The sequence below is a fragment of the Salvelinus sp. IW2-2015 genome, linkage group LG18 (assembly GCF_002910315.2).
Source record: "Salvelinus sp. IW2-2015 linkage group LG18, ASM291031v2, whole genome shotgun sequence".
Taxonomy (NCBI): Eukaryota; Metazoa; Chordata; class Actinopteri; order Salmoniformes; family Salmonidae; genus Salvelinus; species Salvelinus sp. IW2-2015.
Window position 1 is genome coordinate 10,622,609 of NC_036858.1, and position 17,716 is coordinate 10,640,324.

Sequence of the window (17,716 nt, forward strand, 5' to 3'; positions counted from 1 at the left end):
CCTGTGGCTAGCCCCTAGCCTGGTCTGCACTCCGGTAGTCAATCAAATCGCAGCTTAAAAATAACAGTTTGTTAGCACCATTGATTTAGCACTTAGAGCGTGTCCTTTCTACCTTGTAATTATGGTCAGTGTTGACATAGAGCCCATACACTCAGCCTCCCCCCAACACCCTAAGCCTCTGTTCAGGAGAATTTATGGGTCTTAGTTTTATATGGCCATTTTATGTCTGTGTTCCCCAGTTAGAGCAAGGCTTGAGCTGCAGCCAAGGGCCTGTATTTCATTCGTCGAGGTCAGGGTTCCAAGGAAACCCCCGTTCAACTAAATAGTCTGCTCCACTGTTGAATCAGAGGGAACAGGGATTCCCCTCCCTTAAGGCTCATTAAAACACACGATTGCCATGTAGTGTCCTAATCATGTCATTAATGTCATTCATGAGGGAAATATGATACAAGGTTATGACTCTGAATGGGGCACGGGTGGACTCATGTCACACTAAACCAAAACCTTCCATTCAGAAACAGACAGGAAGGAATCGCCTCTAAACGAATTACAATGAGGCCCTCACTTTTAATCCATTAAGGGACTGTTAGAATGCTCTGTTAGAATGCTCTGTTAGAATGCTCTGTAGACTATCATGTTATTATGAAGACTAAGGGGAAAAGCTTGACAAAACAAGAGTAATCTGTGTCACGAAAGCTGTGTACCAGACAGTACAGCTACAACCAACCAAGAGTTGGTCTGTTACAGTGAAAGGTAGGTAGCCCAACACCTACACCGAAAGGTAATACTGTAGAACTCTGGTAACGTCTTCCTGATACACCTCCAATAGATTCAGAGCAGGTGGCTTTATTCTTCTTCTATGAAAAATGTAATGGGTTGTTTTGACATTCCCCTATAAACTAGTACCCATAGGGCTCTATTTTCGGCTGGTGTTAAAACACGCTCGTTGGCAATTTCAACCTGTTAAAGCCGGCGCTCTGCTATTTTACAACCCTTGCACCGGGATTGGTAGTTTACCTGTCATATATCAGCTCGCTTGCGCTGAGGTGGGAGGGGTGGCYATATCTGAGGTGTGTGCTTAAAAAGCGCCAAAGTGTCAATTTCAGGAAGTGTTTGGTGGGGATATTTAAGACCAAAKAAAGGCTGGTCTTAGAGGTAACATGTTGGTTATGGTAAGGATTTTGTCCTGCGGAAGTGCTACCTATCTACCCGTGACGCACAGTGCCCATATGCTCATGGAAAAAGAGAGATGTGCTTTTTGTGCCGGTAACCCTCGTATATATAAAAAATATATATTTTCTTTCCATTTCGCATCATTTGTTGAAAAATCAAGCATAGCCTCCCCTCAATGAAYYCMGMTTTTTTGTCCTGCCCAATGCATTCACCAAYTAGGCCTASTAGTAGCCAAGCCTARCAATAAAGGCTTTGGCTCCTMAGACTGCTTTGAAATAAATCACCAAAGCWTTATTAAAGGCCCAATGCAGACATATTTATATCAATATCAAATCATTTTTGGGTAATAGTTTTCCATTAAAATGGACAAAAATAGCTTTTTAGCAAAAGAAACGACACTCTATATATATATATATATATGCAAAAGTATGTGGACCCCCTTTCAAATTAGTGGATTCGGCTGTTTCAGCCACAACGTTGCTGACAGGTGTATAAAATCAAGCATACAGCCATGCATTCTCCATAGACAAACATTGGCAGTAGAATGGCCTTACTGAAGAGCTCAGTGACATTCAACGTGGCACCGTCATAGGATGCCACCTTTCCAACAAGTCAGTTCGTCAAATTTCTGCCCTGCTACAGCCACCCAGGTCAACTGTAAGTGCTGTTATTGAGAAACAGCGGCTCAGGCGCAAAGTGGTAGGCCACACAAGCTCACAGAACGGGACCGCCGAGTGCTGAGGCGTTAAAAAATAATCTATCCTCTGTTGCAACACTCACTAGCAACATCAGCAACGTTCGCCGGGAGCTTCATGAAATGAGTTTCCATGGCTGAGCAGCTACACACAAGCCTAAGGTCACCATGCGCAATGCCAAGCTTCGGCTGGAGTGGTGTACAGCTCACCGCCATTGGACTCTGGAGCAGTGGAAACGCGTTCTATGGAGTGATGAATCACGCGTCACCATCTAGCAGTGCAACGGACAAATCTGGGTTTTGCCTGATGCCAGGAGAACGCTACCTGCCCCAATGTATAGTGCCAACTGTAAAGTTTGGTGGAGGAGAAATAATGGTCCGGGGCTGTTTTTCATGGTTCGGGCTAGGCCCCTTAGTTCCAGTGAAGGGAAATCATAACGCTACAGCATACAATGACATTCTAGACAATTCTGTGCTTCCAACTTTGTGGCAACAGTTTGGGGAAGGCCCTGTTTCAGCATGACAATGCCCCCATGCACAAAGCGAGGTCCATACAGAAATGGTTTGTCGAGATCAGTGTGGGAGAACTTGACTGGCCTGCGCAGAGCCCTGACCTCAACCCTATCGAACACCTTCGAGATGAATTGGAACACCGACTGCGAGCCAGGCCTAAATGCCCAACATCAGTGCCTGACCTCAACGATTATTTTGTAGCTGAATGGAAGCAAGTCCCTGCAGCAATGTTCTAACATCTAGTGGAATGCCTTCCCAGAAGAGTAGAGGCTGTTATAACAGCAAAGGGGGGACCAACTCCATAATAATGCTCATGATTTTGAAATGAGATGTTCGACGAGCAGGTGTCCACATACTTTTSGTCATGTAGTGTATTTCTCAAGGAAGAATTTTGCCAGGACTGTCTGGGAGTGGTCTGAGTGGGGAGGGAAAACAAACTAGCTCTTATTGGCAGAAAGGTTTGGAACTCTCTTTGTTATTGGTCTATTAACAAATTCACAGCCTGGCGATGTCACCAGGCAAGCTGAAACCTCAGCCCATGCAACTCACGCTGATTAGACGTTCCTGTATAGGTTGTATTTTCAACCAGCAACTATCAGGAAATAACACTGATCCATTTTTTTCTCTCACACTTTTACAGTGTTAGTTTCATCACCTGTTGTACAATAGCATACAAAACAAAYGAGAAATATCATTTTGACTGCACTGGGCCTTTAAAAGATTAAGTTTGGGACCAGAAAAACAGTGAGCTGACATCCCATTTTTTGTTGTAGCCTATGATTGAACATTATTTTAGCCATTATTTCATTTATTTTGTGCAAATATCCATCCCCATTTCCATAGAGCACCTCTCATCTGGTTACCAAAGACCGGCTGCTCCAAACATATTTAAATGATTCAGTCATATAATGCCATATCAACCTTTGGCCTTGGCTATGTCTTGCTTATTGAGAACGTGCCTCACACATACAGTACCATTGACGAGAGCATAGTATTTTTTATTTGAGGAGAAGTGCGATGCGTYAAGACATGTAGGCTTATACTCGTTGAAGCCAATTATAACGTTGACTGCCAACACTCCAAACATTTCGAGAAAAAACTGGATGTTTTTTAAACTTTTGCTATTACTTTTTACTGTAGCTTATGCTATTTAATAAACTGTAGTATCAATCCACAATATACTGGGATTAMAATATTTCTGTGCCCCCAGCCGAATTGGAGTTGATGACAACGCAAAGACCGTCAATAACCTACAGAACTTGAGACAGCAGCATGRGGTATTAAGTCATGGCGCGTTGATTGGCCAGTMCGTGGCCAAGCCCTCCTCACACCTAAAATGTATTTATTCATCAAAACCCAGCTCTTTCGCGCCACCGCCAGCTATGAGTATAGCAACAAATATTTCGGACACACCCCCTGTCCTAGATGTACCATTGTGTTAGGTTTGTTAAAGAAACTTCTTTGTCTGACACTGCAGAGGAGACCACCTTGTTCAACTAAGAGTTCATTAACTATTCCACTGYAAGACTGCAAATGATCCATAACTCTTTCCACAACACGTCAAATAGTACCGCTTATGCATACTGTAAAAAAACAGGATATATGATGACACACAAATCCAAGCCTTCCAATACTGCTTCAATCTACAAACAAGGTCCTGAAAAGCTTAGAGGACGGCAATGCCCAAATTGCAACACATTGATTTCCAGTAGAGTGGCTGTAACACGTAGATATACTGCATGTTCCTACACAATGGCCATAAAGCACAGGGAAATAGATTGAGGGAAAAGAGCTGAGATGCAGGATGCTTCACCTGCAGTTTGTGTTCAACACAGCAGGGGTTTTGCATGGCTGCTCTCTCAATTAACCCTCATGATACAGATACAGACTCAGTAATGAACCCCAATKCCATTATAGAAGATCTGATGGGCATTTCTCCCCCAGTGGCTCAAGGATAGAGACAATGGAGGGGTTGGAATAGAATAGAATTGATTAGAATAGAATAAAACAGAATTGTTTAAAATAGAATAGAATCTACACGTAACTACCTAAATAAAGGAAACACCATGAATTGTCTTAATAAGGTGTGGCGCCACCACGAGCCAGAACAGCATCAATTCACCTTGGCATGGATTCTACAAGTTTCTGGAAGTCTATTGGAGCGATGCAACACCATTCTTGCACAAGAAATTCCATAATTTGGTGTTTTGTGGATGGTGGCGGAAAACACTGTCTCTGCAAACGCTTCAGAATCTCCCATAATTGTTCAAATGGGTTGAGATCTGGTGACTGAGATGGCCATGGCATATGGTTTACATAGTTTTTATGCTCATCAAAACATTCAGTGACCGCTCGTGCCATTTCGATGGGGGTATTGTTTTCCTATGGGAGCATGGCCATAGTAGGCAAAATAATGGCCAGCCCAGCATTTTTATACATGACCCTAAGCATGGTGGGATACCAGTTGCTTAATTAACTCAGAAACCACACCTGTGTGGAAGCATCTGCTTTCAATATACTTTCTATCCCTTGTTTACTCAAGTGTTTCCATTATTTTGGTAATTACCTGTATATAGCATGTTGATGAAGTGCATGAAGGAACTGTGACTGGCGTTGTTGATGCTGACCTTACTGACGATGTAGATGAGGTCACCTCTTTGGAAGGCCAGCTCGTCAGGCTCGTCTGCCTCACAGTCCCACAAGCCCTGGTAGTAATTAGCATAGTCTATGGACCACACTGAGCAAAAACACACAATGCTGTTACCTAAAATATTACACTTGAATCGAAAGTATAAATATCAAAACACTTTGAATAACTTGAATAGTGAGTACTACCCCTATCAATAACTATAATTATCTGAAAGACACACCTACACACCTCCTCTCTAGAACAGCAGCTTGCTGATATCGTACGTCCTTCTTGCCCTCATCTATCTTGTATTAACATAAACAGCTGGCAAATTCTGACAAAGATGACTTTGCGAAAGAGGAAAAGTTGATACAGATCATTGAAGGGTCATCCAAAATGTTTTTTTGTTTGTTTTTTACTTTTTCCTATTTTGCTGGTCAGTGAATGCTGTGAGTGGGATTCAGACCTGGTTTCGTGCTCTTCTCACTGATCTCCTCAATGGATCCTGGAATGTCATCCTCTGGAAAACAGAATGAAAACAAAAGAGGTGAGACATTTAAAAAAAACTTTCCTGAAACAAAATCATGCACTTTCTGTGTTGTGGAGATGTAGGGTACAGCCTGTCTTCCCACCACCTCCATTGGCCCTCCAGTGCCTTTTAAGAAAATCTGAGAGCAACCAAAGAAGGGGAGAGAGATTTATTGGTGATAGGGTGAGAAAGTGAAAAAAAAAGAGACTGTCATTCGATACACCATCTGTGGTCAGGGTCTACTCTGTACCCATCCCAGATGGCTTTCTTTGGTGAAAAGACAGTTGAGTTGGCAAGGCATATTTCTATATTTCGCTCCAACKAATGATTTCGGCAAAGGGGAAACAGAACCTTGATGTATCTCAAATGGAGGTATGGATGATGACACGGAGAAGTCACCCCCTTTGGTCGTTCTCGGGACCCATTTAGCCACCCACCTGCCTGTGGGACAGTCCTGTATTTCCTCTATAACAACAGCCACACATCTGYCACTCTTATTAGGATAACATGATTTATAATGTGTAATTAGTCTTTGAGTTACAGTGATAGTGATACACCTCCAAGGGGTTATGAGAACGTGTGTCGGTGTGTCTGTTCTCATACCTGGGAGAACCTCGTAGATATCATCCTCTTCCTGTTCCTCCCCCTGGCTGGGCCTCCCTTCCTCCTGGCTACTGAGAGAGGCTTTGACCTGCTGYGGCAGGACCGGCAAGGGGGCGGGCCAAGGGGGACGGCTGGCCACCCCCGTCACCCCCTCAATGTCATCATAGGTTTCATCCTCACAGGGGATAAAGCTGGAACTCAAATCTGCATAGAACACAGGCACGGCATAAATAATGAGCAGTATCTCTGTATAGAGCACTGTATGAGTCACATCCCCTTGAGTACCCATAGGAACCAGAGTAGTAGATGGCATCCGACTTCCCCAGTTGATTCTATTTTCAAAAGATCTGTGAAATATCTAGTCATTCTGATAGACATTCGTGGACACCTTTGATGACCAGCCGGGGGGAAAAGGAAGTGAACAATCTCAAATTCACCCAGCATAAACCAAGAGCAAACAGGGAGAAAAACCTTTGCCTCCAACTCCCTGTATATCTGGGTCTTGTATAGTAGTAAAAGTGGACAAGACAAATGATGTGGTGTCTGTTACTTCCRGCAAGCAGCCGGTGCAGCCTGCCTTTCTCAGACGGAGCAGCGCTGTGATTGCTGGCGACTGGGCACTGCAACACAGGGTATCGGGTCCTCTGTGATACGCCATTGGCCAGGCAAAAATCAATGCCGCTAGAGGATAACCAGAACGTCTACCAATACATTTCCCGTAAGTGGGAAATCAGTCGGGGGGGGGAGAGGTGGGGGTGTGGCCTGCGTGACATGAATGCCTTGTGACGTGGTGGATGAGGAGGTTCGGAAGGCGTCTGATTGGTCAGTTTGGGGATGGATATATTTGGGAATGGATATAAATGGTTTATTTCCTGCCCTTTCAGGCCAAAAAGTGAGTGAGGCAATACCAATCTAACAGAGGACAAGAAAACGTACACAATCATCACTATATCCTTTTCTACTACTGTGTCTTTGAAATAGATTTGGAAATATGTTGACATACCTTTCAGGACAAAGTTGATCTGGTCCACCCATTCCCTGGCTTCTCGCAGACTGCTAGCAGTGAACTGGGGAGGATAGCCACCATCATACAACATGATCATTAGGTAAGACTGGTATGCTATGAAACATCACTGTGAGGAGTCTCTTGTATTGCTTTTGTTCTGCACACCCACCTGGAAGGAGTGTCGGCCAGGGGCACTCAGCTCAAAGCAGCCATTTTTCTTGGAGTCTTTACGTAGGTTGGCCACCATCTCTGCACTGTAACCCTTGATATAGAAGGCGCCCTTCTGCTGCTTGTCTGAAGGAAGAACAGTATTAACTCAATCTCCTCACCCAAATGTTCACATGTATGAGTTCCAGGCATAAATAACTGTACATGGATAAATTGTATGTCTTAGTGTGATGTGAGGGTTTCAAACCAACCTTTGTCACTCCCAAAGTAGTAGAATATTGTGTTTTTGAGGACACACCATCGCTTTTGCCATTCTAAGCTGAAGAAGCTGTGATCTACATGGAAAACGGAATGAAAACAAGCATTTGAATGAGCACTCAACGTGACATATTTGCAACATATTTGACTCCATAATCTTACTACCTTGTCGTTTCTTCTCCAGGTAGCCTTGTTTCAAGATGTTGCTGAGATCCTGGGCTGCCACCATTTGGATCTCCTCAATGTCTGTGGAAGATCACAAAGTAGGATGTAAACAAAATCCTCAAATGAAATGTTTATTGGTCACATACACCTGGCTAGCAGATTTTATTGCGAGTGTAGCGAAATGCTTGTGCTTCTAGTTCCGACAGTACAGTAATATCAAACAAGTAATCTAACAATTCCCCAACAACTACCTAATACACACAAATCTAAAGGGGTGAATGAGAATATGTACATGTAAGTATATGGATGAGCGATGGATGAGCGGCATAGGCAAGGTGCAATAGATGGTATAAAATACAGTATATACATGTGATATGAGTAATGTAAGATATYTAAACATTATTAAAGTGGCATWATTTAGAGTGGCATTGTATAAAGTGACTATTGATCCATTTATTAAAGTGGCCAGTGATTGGGTCTCAATGTAGGCAGCAGCCTCTCTGAGTTAGTGATTGCTGTTTAGCAGTCTGATTGCCTTGAGATAGAAGCTGTTCTTCAGTCTCTCGGTCCCAGCTTTGATGCACCTGTACTAATCTCGCCTTCTGGATGGTAGCGGTGTGAACAGGCAGTGGCTCGGGTGGTTGATGTCCTTGATCTTTTTGGCCTTCCTGTGACATCAGGTGCTGTAGGTGTCATGGAGGGCAGGTAGATTGCCGCTGGTGATGCATTGTGCAGACCGCACCACCCTTTGGAGAGCCTTGCGGTTGAGGGCGGTGCAGTTGCCATACCAGGCTGTGATACAGCACGACAGGATGCTCTTGATTGTGTATCTGTAAAGGTTTGTCAGCGTTTTGGGTGACAAGCCAAATTTCTTCAGCTTCCTGAGGTTGAAGAGGTGCTGTTGTGCCTTCTTCACCACACTGTCTGTGTGGGTGGACCATTTCAGTTTGTCTGTGATGTGTACGCCGAGGACCTTAAAACTTTCCACCTTCTCCACTGCTGTCCCGTCGATGTGGATAGGGGGGTGCTCCCTCTGCTGTTTCCTGAAGTCCACGATCATCTCCTTTGTTTTTGTTGACGTTGGGTAAGAGGTTGTTTTCCTGACACCACACTCCGAGTGCCCTCACCTCCTCCCTGTAGGCTGTCTTGTTGTTGTTGGTAATCAAGCCCACTACTGTTGTGTCGTCTGCAAACTTGATGATTGAGTTGGAGGCGTGCATGGCCACGCAGTCGTGGGTGAACAGGGAGTACAGGAGGGGGCTGAGCACGCACCTTTGTGGGGCCCCAGTGTTGAGGGTCASCGAAGTGGAGATGTTGTTTCCTACCTTACCCACCTGGGGGCGGCCCGTCAGAAAGTCCAGGACCCAATTGCACAGGGCGGGGTTGAGACCCAGGGCCTCCAGCTTGATGATGAGCTTGGAGGGTACTATGGTGTTGAATGCTGAGCTGTAGTCAATAAACAGCATTCTTACATAGGTATTCCTTTTGTCCAGATGGAGTAGGGCAGTGTGCAGTGTGGTGGAGATTGTGTCGTCTGTGGACCTGTTGGGGCGGTATGCAAACTGAAGTGGGTCTAGGGTGGCCGGTAAGGTGGAGGTGATATGATCCTTGACTAGTCTCTCAAAGCACTTTATGATGACAGAAGTGAGTGCTACGGGCGGTAGTCATTTAGTTTAGTTATCTTTGCCTTCTTGGGCACAGGAACACTGGGAGCCATCTTGAAGCATGTAGGGACACCAGACTGGGATAGGGAGCGATTGAATATGTCCGTAAACACTCCAGTCAGCTGGTCTGCGCATGCTCTGAGGACGTGGCTAGGGATGCCGTCTGGGCCAGCAGCCTTGTGAGGGTTAACAGGTTTAAATGTTTTACTCACGTCAGCCACGGAGAAGGGGGGGGGGTGCAGACCTTGTTAGTGGGCCACGACGGTGGCACTGTATTATCCTGAAAGCGGGCAAAGAAGGTGTTTAGTTTGTCTGGAAGCGTGACGTCGGTGTCCGTGACGTGGCTGGTTTTCTTTTTGTAGTCCGTGATTTCCTGTAGACCCTGCCACATYCGTCTTGTATCTGAGCCGTTGAATTGCGACTCCAACTTGTCCCTGTACTGGCATTTTGCTTGTTTGATTACATTGCGGAGGGAATAATTACGCTGTTTATATTCAGTCATATTCCCAGACCTCTTTCCATGGTTAAATACGGTGGATTGCGCTTTCAGTTTCGCGCAAATTCTGTATTTGTCATGGGTATTTGTCATGGGCTCCATGTTGAAGATGGTTCTCTCCTGCCCAGAGAGCAGTAACAGGCCACACTGCGGCAGGCCCGGAATCAAATACACCACTGCAGRTTTGGGGAAACTGGGATCAATACATTTACAGCACTTCTGCTGCTAATGCTGTTGTGCTGCAGATGAGCAATGCAGCAGATACGGGGAATGACCAGAATGGGTCTCTGTATGGCTCCCTGGCCTGGAGCTTCAGTCATACATTGACTATGCACCTCAGAGGCCTTTAGGTGGGTGCTATTAACTGACCCGGGATCTAACAAATGTGTTACGGAGAGCCGTACCATGTTACAAGTGTAGCTGTGTAAATGAAGGGCATTTAAACATCCACTACATCTTAAATGGCCATTCCTTGTCTCACTTTAGGATTACATGTAGGATTCCACAGTTGACTGGAATTCAACCAKGGTGCCTGTCCTCCTGAACATGGCAAAACAAAGCTCAATCCTGATTCTCAATTCATCTGTCATCGGGCTTCGACCTAGTTACCAAGGAGGGAGGATGGGGGAACAGGTGGCCTCCTTTGGTTTGGAGTGCAGGAGCCGTTTTCAAACCCATTTATACTAGTCTGGGTGACCTTTCATTCAGACCACTGATGACAGGGAAAGAGGCCTGGAWTCCATCCCCTTTGAACCAGACCTTGACATCCTAAGAACAAAACCAAACACGCCGCGCCACAACTGTGTCTTCTTGTCCAAACAAAGTATATGTTTAGCCAAGAGGAGCCTCTCTCTCGTTTATTATAAAACCCAAAACACGAGAGGAGGAGAGAAGAGCTGGTAGCCTGGAGACTGCACTGGTAGAGCTGAAATTCTCCCCTAGCCAAAATGTCAGTGGCTATCTGCTCCTGTCGTTTTAGTGTAGGCAAATGAATCTAGTCCAGAGTGCAATGGAATCAAAGTCATATCTGAACGTCCTGCCATATAAGAACCATTAGAGAGTCATGWTATAAGCCAACGTGTAACAAGGTAACCCTTCACTGTCCACTGTACCTCGCATGTCCTACTGAAATATGAGGTGGTCACAGCTCAGAGTGAGGCCCCAGACACCTCATGACAGTAACACACTCTCATATGTCACCCTGCTTTGTGAATGACTGACACGTGTCAGCATCTGGCGCTAAGCCGCTACAGACTGTTTTGTCAAAGAACCTGATTCAGTCCATCATAACAAAAGGCCCGTCATTAGGCTTCCCCCGCCTCATCCATCCAGTGCTCTGTTCATTTTTCTAGGCCTGCTTCCCGGTCACGGCACCTCTCATCTGTCTACTTCCTTCCATCTTCATTMATTTCAAAGGTCATGCCCAGTTAATAGTCAAGGAGATATAAAGTCAACACAGGGACGGGACTGTTAGATCTGCGTGAATCAGTAAACAACACAGCTACGGCTTGACCAAAGAGAGCTCTTAGACCAGGCCTCACGGTATAAAGCATGTGTTTCATACTGGGTTTCAAACATATCGGAACGGTCAGGGAATTGCTTTTAAGAATCAGAATCAGCTTTATTCAACCAAGTACATTTACACATACTCAGAAMTTTACTTGGCAATATGGTTCTGCTAGTAATAGACAACATTTCGAGACAGAGTTACAGCTCGAGGACCAAATTCGCCAACAGTTAAGGGGCTGGGGTTTTGAATGATTCTTGCATGGTTCAGCACCTGTTAAGTTTGCATACTGTGCATTCAGAAATGTTATTGATCCCACCCCTCTATATGACATATGCTGATTGGCCGACAGCAAGCAATACCTCATCTTATGAAAATACTTATCAACAGCTATAACAATGTATCTACTCTTGGTTGGAGTCTAAAGTTAACAAGACTGATTAAAAACATGTATGATTCACATAAACTCTAAATACAGAATCCAACATGTTTAAATTATGATTTTTCTTAACACACAAACACATAAAGAAGCGACGAGATGAAAGCTAACTGAAAGCTAATGAAGACATCCCCCAAATTCCAGATGGAGGCTGTTCTTCTATCAACCGTAGATTGCATTATCAATTATTCAGCTCTATGCATCTACTTCATTTTCATTATTTTCCTGTTTTAATTAGTGTCATTCACATCATTTATATTGTTATTAATAACACAGCTATACACACCTACAAAAATCCCATGTTAACCCCTAAACCTACGTGATATAGGATGCATGTGAGCTGCCATAGCAGTGTCATGGCCACTCTCTCTCATTTGGTTATTCCCCCCCTCAGTCTCAGCATGATGTTACGAGCTCAGCAGTTGATCCAGCAAGAAAAGCTTGATTTATGTGATAATGACCAGAAAGAGTTAATGTAGTCGCCCATTAAAATCCACTTTAGTTATGCTGCAAGTCAATCAGAGGCTGGCTTTAGAGTGAATCAAAATGAAGGCAAATGGTAGGTGGGAGGACTAACATTTTATATCTATACTGCTATAACGCAACAAATATGTTGGGAAAACAATACATTATTTAAAGAGGCTTTTGTTGCTGCAGGATGAGGAGAAATCACACCAAAATGTAGGGTATTTGATGTTCCCACTTATTTCACKATTTTTCTTTCATCTGTAAAAAAACAAAAACATTACCCATCTGCATGAAGCATTGCTAATGACAGGGTGTAGGCAGAGGAAACGAGATCACATGGGGTGAGGGTAATGCTACAACAGACAGGAAGATTTACATTGAGTCATATGAAAATCTGGAGGTAGGCTTGCCTGGTGTGCAGGGTGCTGCCCAGACTCAGTGTGTCGGCTCAATCTGAAACCACCCTGAGTAGGTGTCAACATTAGCCTGGGTTAAATTACTCATCATTACCTGGAGGCCCATGCCTTACACAGCTGCCAACAGGAGAGGACTTTTTCCTGTTCGCTTTTAGGTGAGCCAAAATGGGTGTGTCCCAGACCAGTCCAAGCTGGTCCAGGTGGGTTAGTAGAGCAGGTGAATTGATGACACACCTCTTTACAGATTGGGTAGGAACCATACTGTTTCTTCWCAGTTTAGTCCTAGGATCCCTGGCGCTAGCCTCTTCCCCTGTGTCTTTTGCTGTGGGAYATACTGCATTGTGTTGGAGCGGAGATACAACGGGGCCAAGACCTGACCTCCATGTGAACCCTGGTGATGAGGTGAACAAGAAGGCAGAGGGAGCCCCCGCCCCCCACACCAGGCCTAGGGGGGCTGGAGTGGGAGGGAGGAATGCGGCTTTGGGAGACACAGCGAGTGTGACTGCGATCCCTTCCGACGCTGTCCTTGATTAGGAAAAAGGGTKTACTAAGTGCACCCTCACCCCGCCCAGAGCTCCATCTGCACACAGCCCAGGCTAAATGGAGACATTTCTCCTCATTACACGAGAGCCTCCTCCTTCCCTGTGTGTGCATCCCTCCACAAAGACACCGTCAGGGGGGAGTAGGAGAGAGACAGAGAGGCTCTGAGGTTAAAGACCAAATGTCCTCCCTGCCCCCTTCTCCAACCAGTGATCTGATTATGATTTCACTCATCGATACGCAGAGCATATAGAATTAATCTTGTAATGCACGCATCTGAGCAAAAGCATACATTACATTAGTAGAGGTCCATGTTTTTTAATGTAAACGGAATGTATGTCATGTATCTGTACTGTGACGGCAACGAGAGGTCGAATAATGCAAAGCAAGGACGAAAATCTTCGCCTCTGTATGAAGATTCCTCCTCCCAGTGGCTCTGAGAGGGAGCAGATCGCTTGTCTTTGTGTGTSTCTCTGCAGGGTAATAATATTATGTCAGTCCTGCCAGGCTCTGGTGCTTTCACATTCCCCATGCCTGTGTTCAGGCCGGGGCCAGAGGGAGAAATATTACGATGTGACATCGGGTTCCCCCTGGGTAGCCATAAGGAGTGACTGCAGCGCCCTAAATTCCCTCTCATAGATTAACAACCACTATTCAAATACTTAACTGCAGATATAAGAATCCTCAAATCACAGGGGATGGCTTTCAGCTGCCTCACTGACACTTGGAAAAAACTARAGTGGGGATATAGACCGCAACATTAGAGGAGCACAGCCAACAGGAGAGCTTGTCTGTTTGRGATAAAACACTGGTGATAGTGGCAAGTCAATGAGGGAGCATTGGGTGAAAATGTACACGTCTAGGTCAGCATTGAGTGGGAATAAAAACTAAAATAGGGATTGAGATGGATTCACTACAGACTTGCAGTTGCCAGAAAGTTCTCTGTAGGCAAAGTGCAATTGTTTTGTTTGAACATTGTGGGTAGCTGAGAAATAGTTGTAAAAGAATCCAAACAAACAAAACATGGGATTCATGTAGAATTGTATCTAAAAAATGAAAAATAAATCCATATTTGGAGAAGATAATAATTAATTGCCCCACTAATTGTATATTTTGATTGAGGCTATTAAATTAATTGAGTGGCTTTATATTTAAAGTATAGCTTACGATCACAGCTTTAAAATGCAATACAATGCTTTTCTCTGAAAATATAAAAGAATATCATTTTTTTTAAACATACAAATCTAAATTAAGATTTATCAGCCAGCCAATATGGGAGGGAAAGGTCTAGAACGTTAATGTGTCCTTGATCATGTCATTTGTCTAATGACAATCTCAGTGAWTCCTAAATTTGTGGGGAAACATTGATAATTATTAACCATTATAATGTACCAATACATTTCATTTGATGAGAATCAAGAATAAAACTGGTGGAAGATATTGTTCTGCAATAAATAAATAGCAAATAAACAAGAGTAGATCTTAAACACATTTCCATCATTGTTTTCTTTTTTGCCAACAAGGACATTTTGACCTCAAATTTAGACCTATTGATTAAAATCAACAGCATAATTCAAAACAAAATGAATGGGCTGCTGCTTCCTGAATCACGAATCTGACATGTCAGTTTGTAAGTAGATTGTTGTAGTAGGCAAATACTGTATGAATTKAGGATTAGAAAATAATATTTATAGCATTTGCCGAAGAAAAATGTAATTTCAATTAAAGAAAATTAACACGTGTCTGCTGTCAGAAATATGTAAATGATAGCCTACACAATAATTCTTATCACATAGCTGAAACGGAATGCGATGGGTTCGTAAAGTTGACAGTCCACATTTTAAGATGTAGGCTATACGGTATTCGAGCATGTTCTAATATAAWAATCAGTTTTCAACGGAACGAAATCAAACAAATGTGATTCAAATACTATGCTGCCTTGTGGTTGACTATTTGTACGTTATAATAGGCTCCAGAAAATGTGTATGGATGATAGAATATTGTTATTTCTTAGACATAATACAGGCTTCACTGAATAAACAACGAAGGCAATTGATTTTTTTTAATCAATGTATCATTAATGGTAACATAACTGATCATTTATGAGAACGATAAACACAACAAAACAATAAACATCATTTAGAATATTAGTGTAGAGCCAAAATGCAAATCAAAAAGCTGCTGTTTGTATAGAATAAGCCTGGCTATTTTATTAGATTCAGTCCATTATTTTAGCATTGTGATGTGCTTGCTGATTAGTGTTTTTTTAGACCAAAAAAATCATGATTTTTAAATACATTTAACCTATGGGGCGGCAGGTAGCCTAGTGGTTAGAGTGTTGGGCCAGTTGCTAGATCGAATCCCCAAGGTAAACATCTGTCGTTCTGCCCCTGAACCGTTCTGCCCCTAAATCATTGAACAAGGAACAAACCCACTGTTCCTAGGCCATCATTGTAAATAAGAATGTGTTCTTAACTGACTTGCCTAGTTAAATAAAGGTTTAAAAAAAATGTATCAACATCATGGAAATATAATGTTGACAGTTAAATCTATCCACATAGGCCAATTTTACACTGAATTGAAATAAAATATTTGACATACACATTTAAGTAATCTTTTCTCTTATCCTCAGCAATTCTATGCACACTGGCAGATTTTTCACCTAGTCTGCTCGGGGATTCGAACCAGCAACCTTTCGATTACTGGCCCAACGCCTTATCTGTCTTTTAGAAGACAGACAGACGAGTCTGCATTAAGACAAACTCCCAAACTCAGGATGAATCCTCTCATGACTATTATCAGTAGAACAATCTAATTTTACCACTGTGTTGTTCCAGGATCGGGTGTGTTCTTTTCCACATGCACAGAGTAATCACGTATAATTTCCCTGAGATAAGGGTAAGTTACAATACAGGCTACAATAAATCATTGGAGATCATTTCCATTGTAAATAAACACTCTGCTCACAGGCACATGGTTCCACACAGAGGCAACGCTGTCACCCTGGCACACACAGTGCGATCGGCTCTCCAGAGGTATCCCTGGTGATCCAGAGGTATCCCTGGTGATCCAGAGGTATCCCTGGTGAATAAGAGCGATACTTCTTCCTCAGCATCCTCAAATAACTCCACACGGGCATGTTAATGACCTCAAATTGCTACATTACAGCCACAATTAAACAAAGGAATCCCAAAGGTGTTGGGAGCTGTTGTGTCACTGTCTGTACAGGCCAACACATCTCTCCAATCTCCATTTATTTCCCTAAGAAATCAGCGGGGCCACCTTGGCTTGGCATCGAAACTTCATTCATCTCCAGAAATAGATTCCGGTGGAGAGCAAAATCAAATTCTCATTTGGAAGGCAGGAGAGAGAGGCAAGAGAGTGAATGCAAGAGGTACCTGGGAAGGCTAACCTCTGGGTGAACCCAGTGCATCTGATAGTTTTACTATTTGTCTGTGACATTGACAGCTAAGGGGGAGATTAGAACCGCCCAGCCTGGGCTTCCCACTCTGCATGCTGTCTATGTAGACTGTTACCAGCCCATTTTCTTATGGAATATGCCAGGAAGGGCCAATTATGCAGGTACTAGATTACATTTCGACCTGGCGAAATGTGGACGCTATACTGTCCATTAGGGGCAATGTGAGCGCCTATTATGTCTAGGAGGCTTGCTAGTGCGTTGTGGATCGGTATGGTGAACGGGCGTTTAAACCGCAGGCTCCAGCTCCGAAGGTCGCGTTTCCAATCCCAGTGCCGCCTTTCCCAAATCTTAATCCTTAWTTTAACCACTCGGAATGAATTCCTAACCTTATATTTTTTACTACAAAACATAGGAACGCGACATTTTCACATATGTTTATGTTGGGGTGGTGCTAGAGATGATGAATATGAAGTAGAACATTTAAATTACGCCGCGGGTTGGTGCTTTGTTCGAGAATGGGTGGACTGTTACACATCGATATTCTCACTGCCTGTTTTCTCTGTGTGTTTTACCAAAGACTTACACCAGAGGGGAGAGGTACTCTAATTAAGAAAAACAATTAACCAAGGGAAGTTAAGGAGAAAGCTGAAACAAAAGAGATTTTTACAGGAGGAGACAGAAAACAACATGGCAAAGCTTGGAGTGGGGGCGAGGAGACGTGAGTGATGGATGCCCCTCAGTTAGACAGTCAAAATCCCCCCTTCAAGCAGTCCTCTCCTCTTGCTAGGCAGCATGAGGAGAGAGAGAGAAGAGAGAGAGAGAGAGAGAGAGAGAGAGAGAGAGAGAGAGAGAGAGAGAGAGAGAGAGAGAGAGAGAGTTGGAGATTAATAGTCTAAACAGGGAGAGAGGGTGCAGAGGGAGAGCGAAGAAGGAGAAAAGGAGCAGAGAAAGAAACGACTAGCATCTGCAGCAGCACAGTAGCCCCGGGGGAACAGAGTGAACCTTTGAACCCCGATGGCTGGGCCAG

The 17,716-nt window shown here is 43.8% G+C and overlaps 1 protein-coding gene across 2 annotated transcripts in view; it reads right to left on the reverse strand.

Moving 5' to 3' along the window:
• The window catches only part of LOC111978747 (src kinase-associated phosphoprotein 1), a 70,907-nt gene that overhangs the window by 11,017 nt on the left and 42,174 nt on the right, over window positions 1–17,716 (reverse strand). For both annotated transcript variants that reach the window (XM_024008979.3, XM_024008977.3), the window contains 7 exons: window positions 7,739–7,819; window positions 7,567–7,650; window positions 7,317–7,441; window positions 7,145–7,208; window positions 6,142–6,345; window positions 5,476–5,529; window positions 5,008–5,117 (listed from right to left, as the gene is read on the reverse strand). In XM_024008979.3, the coding sequence (XP_023864747.1) occupies window positions 5,008–5,117; window positions 5,476–5,529; window positions 6,142–6,345; window positions 7,145–7,208; window positions 7,317–7,441; window positions 7,567–7,650; window positions 7,739–7,819 (722 nt within the window). The remainder of the gene's footprint in view (window positions 1–5,007; window positions 5,118–5,475; window positions 5,530–6,141; window positions 6,346–7,144; window positions 7,209–7,316; window positions 7,442–7,566; window positions 7,651–7,738; window positions 7,820–17,716) is intronic.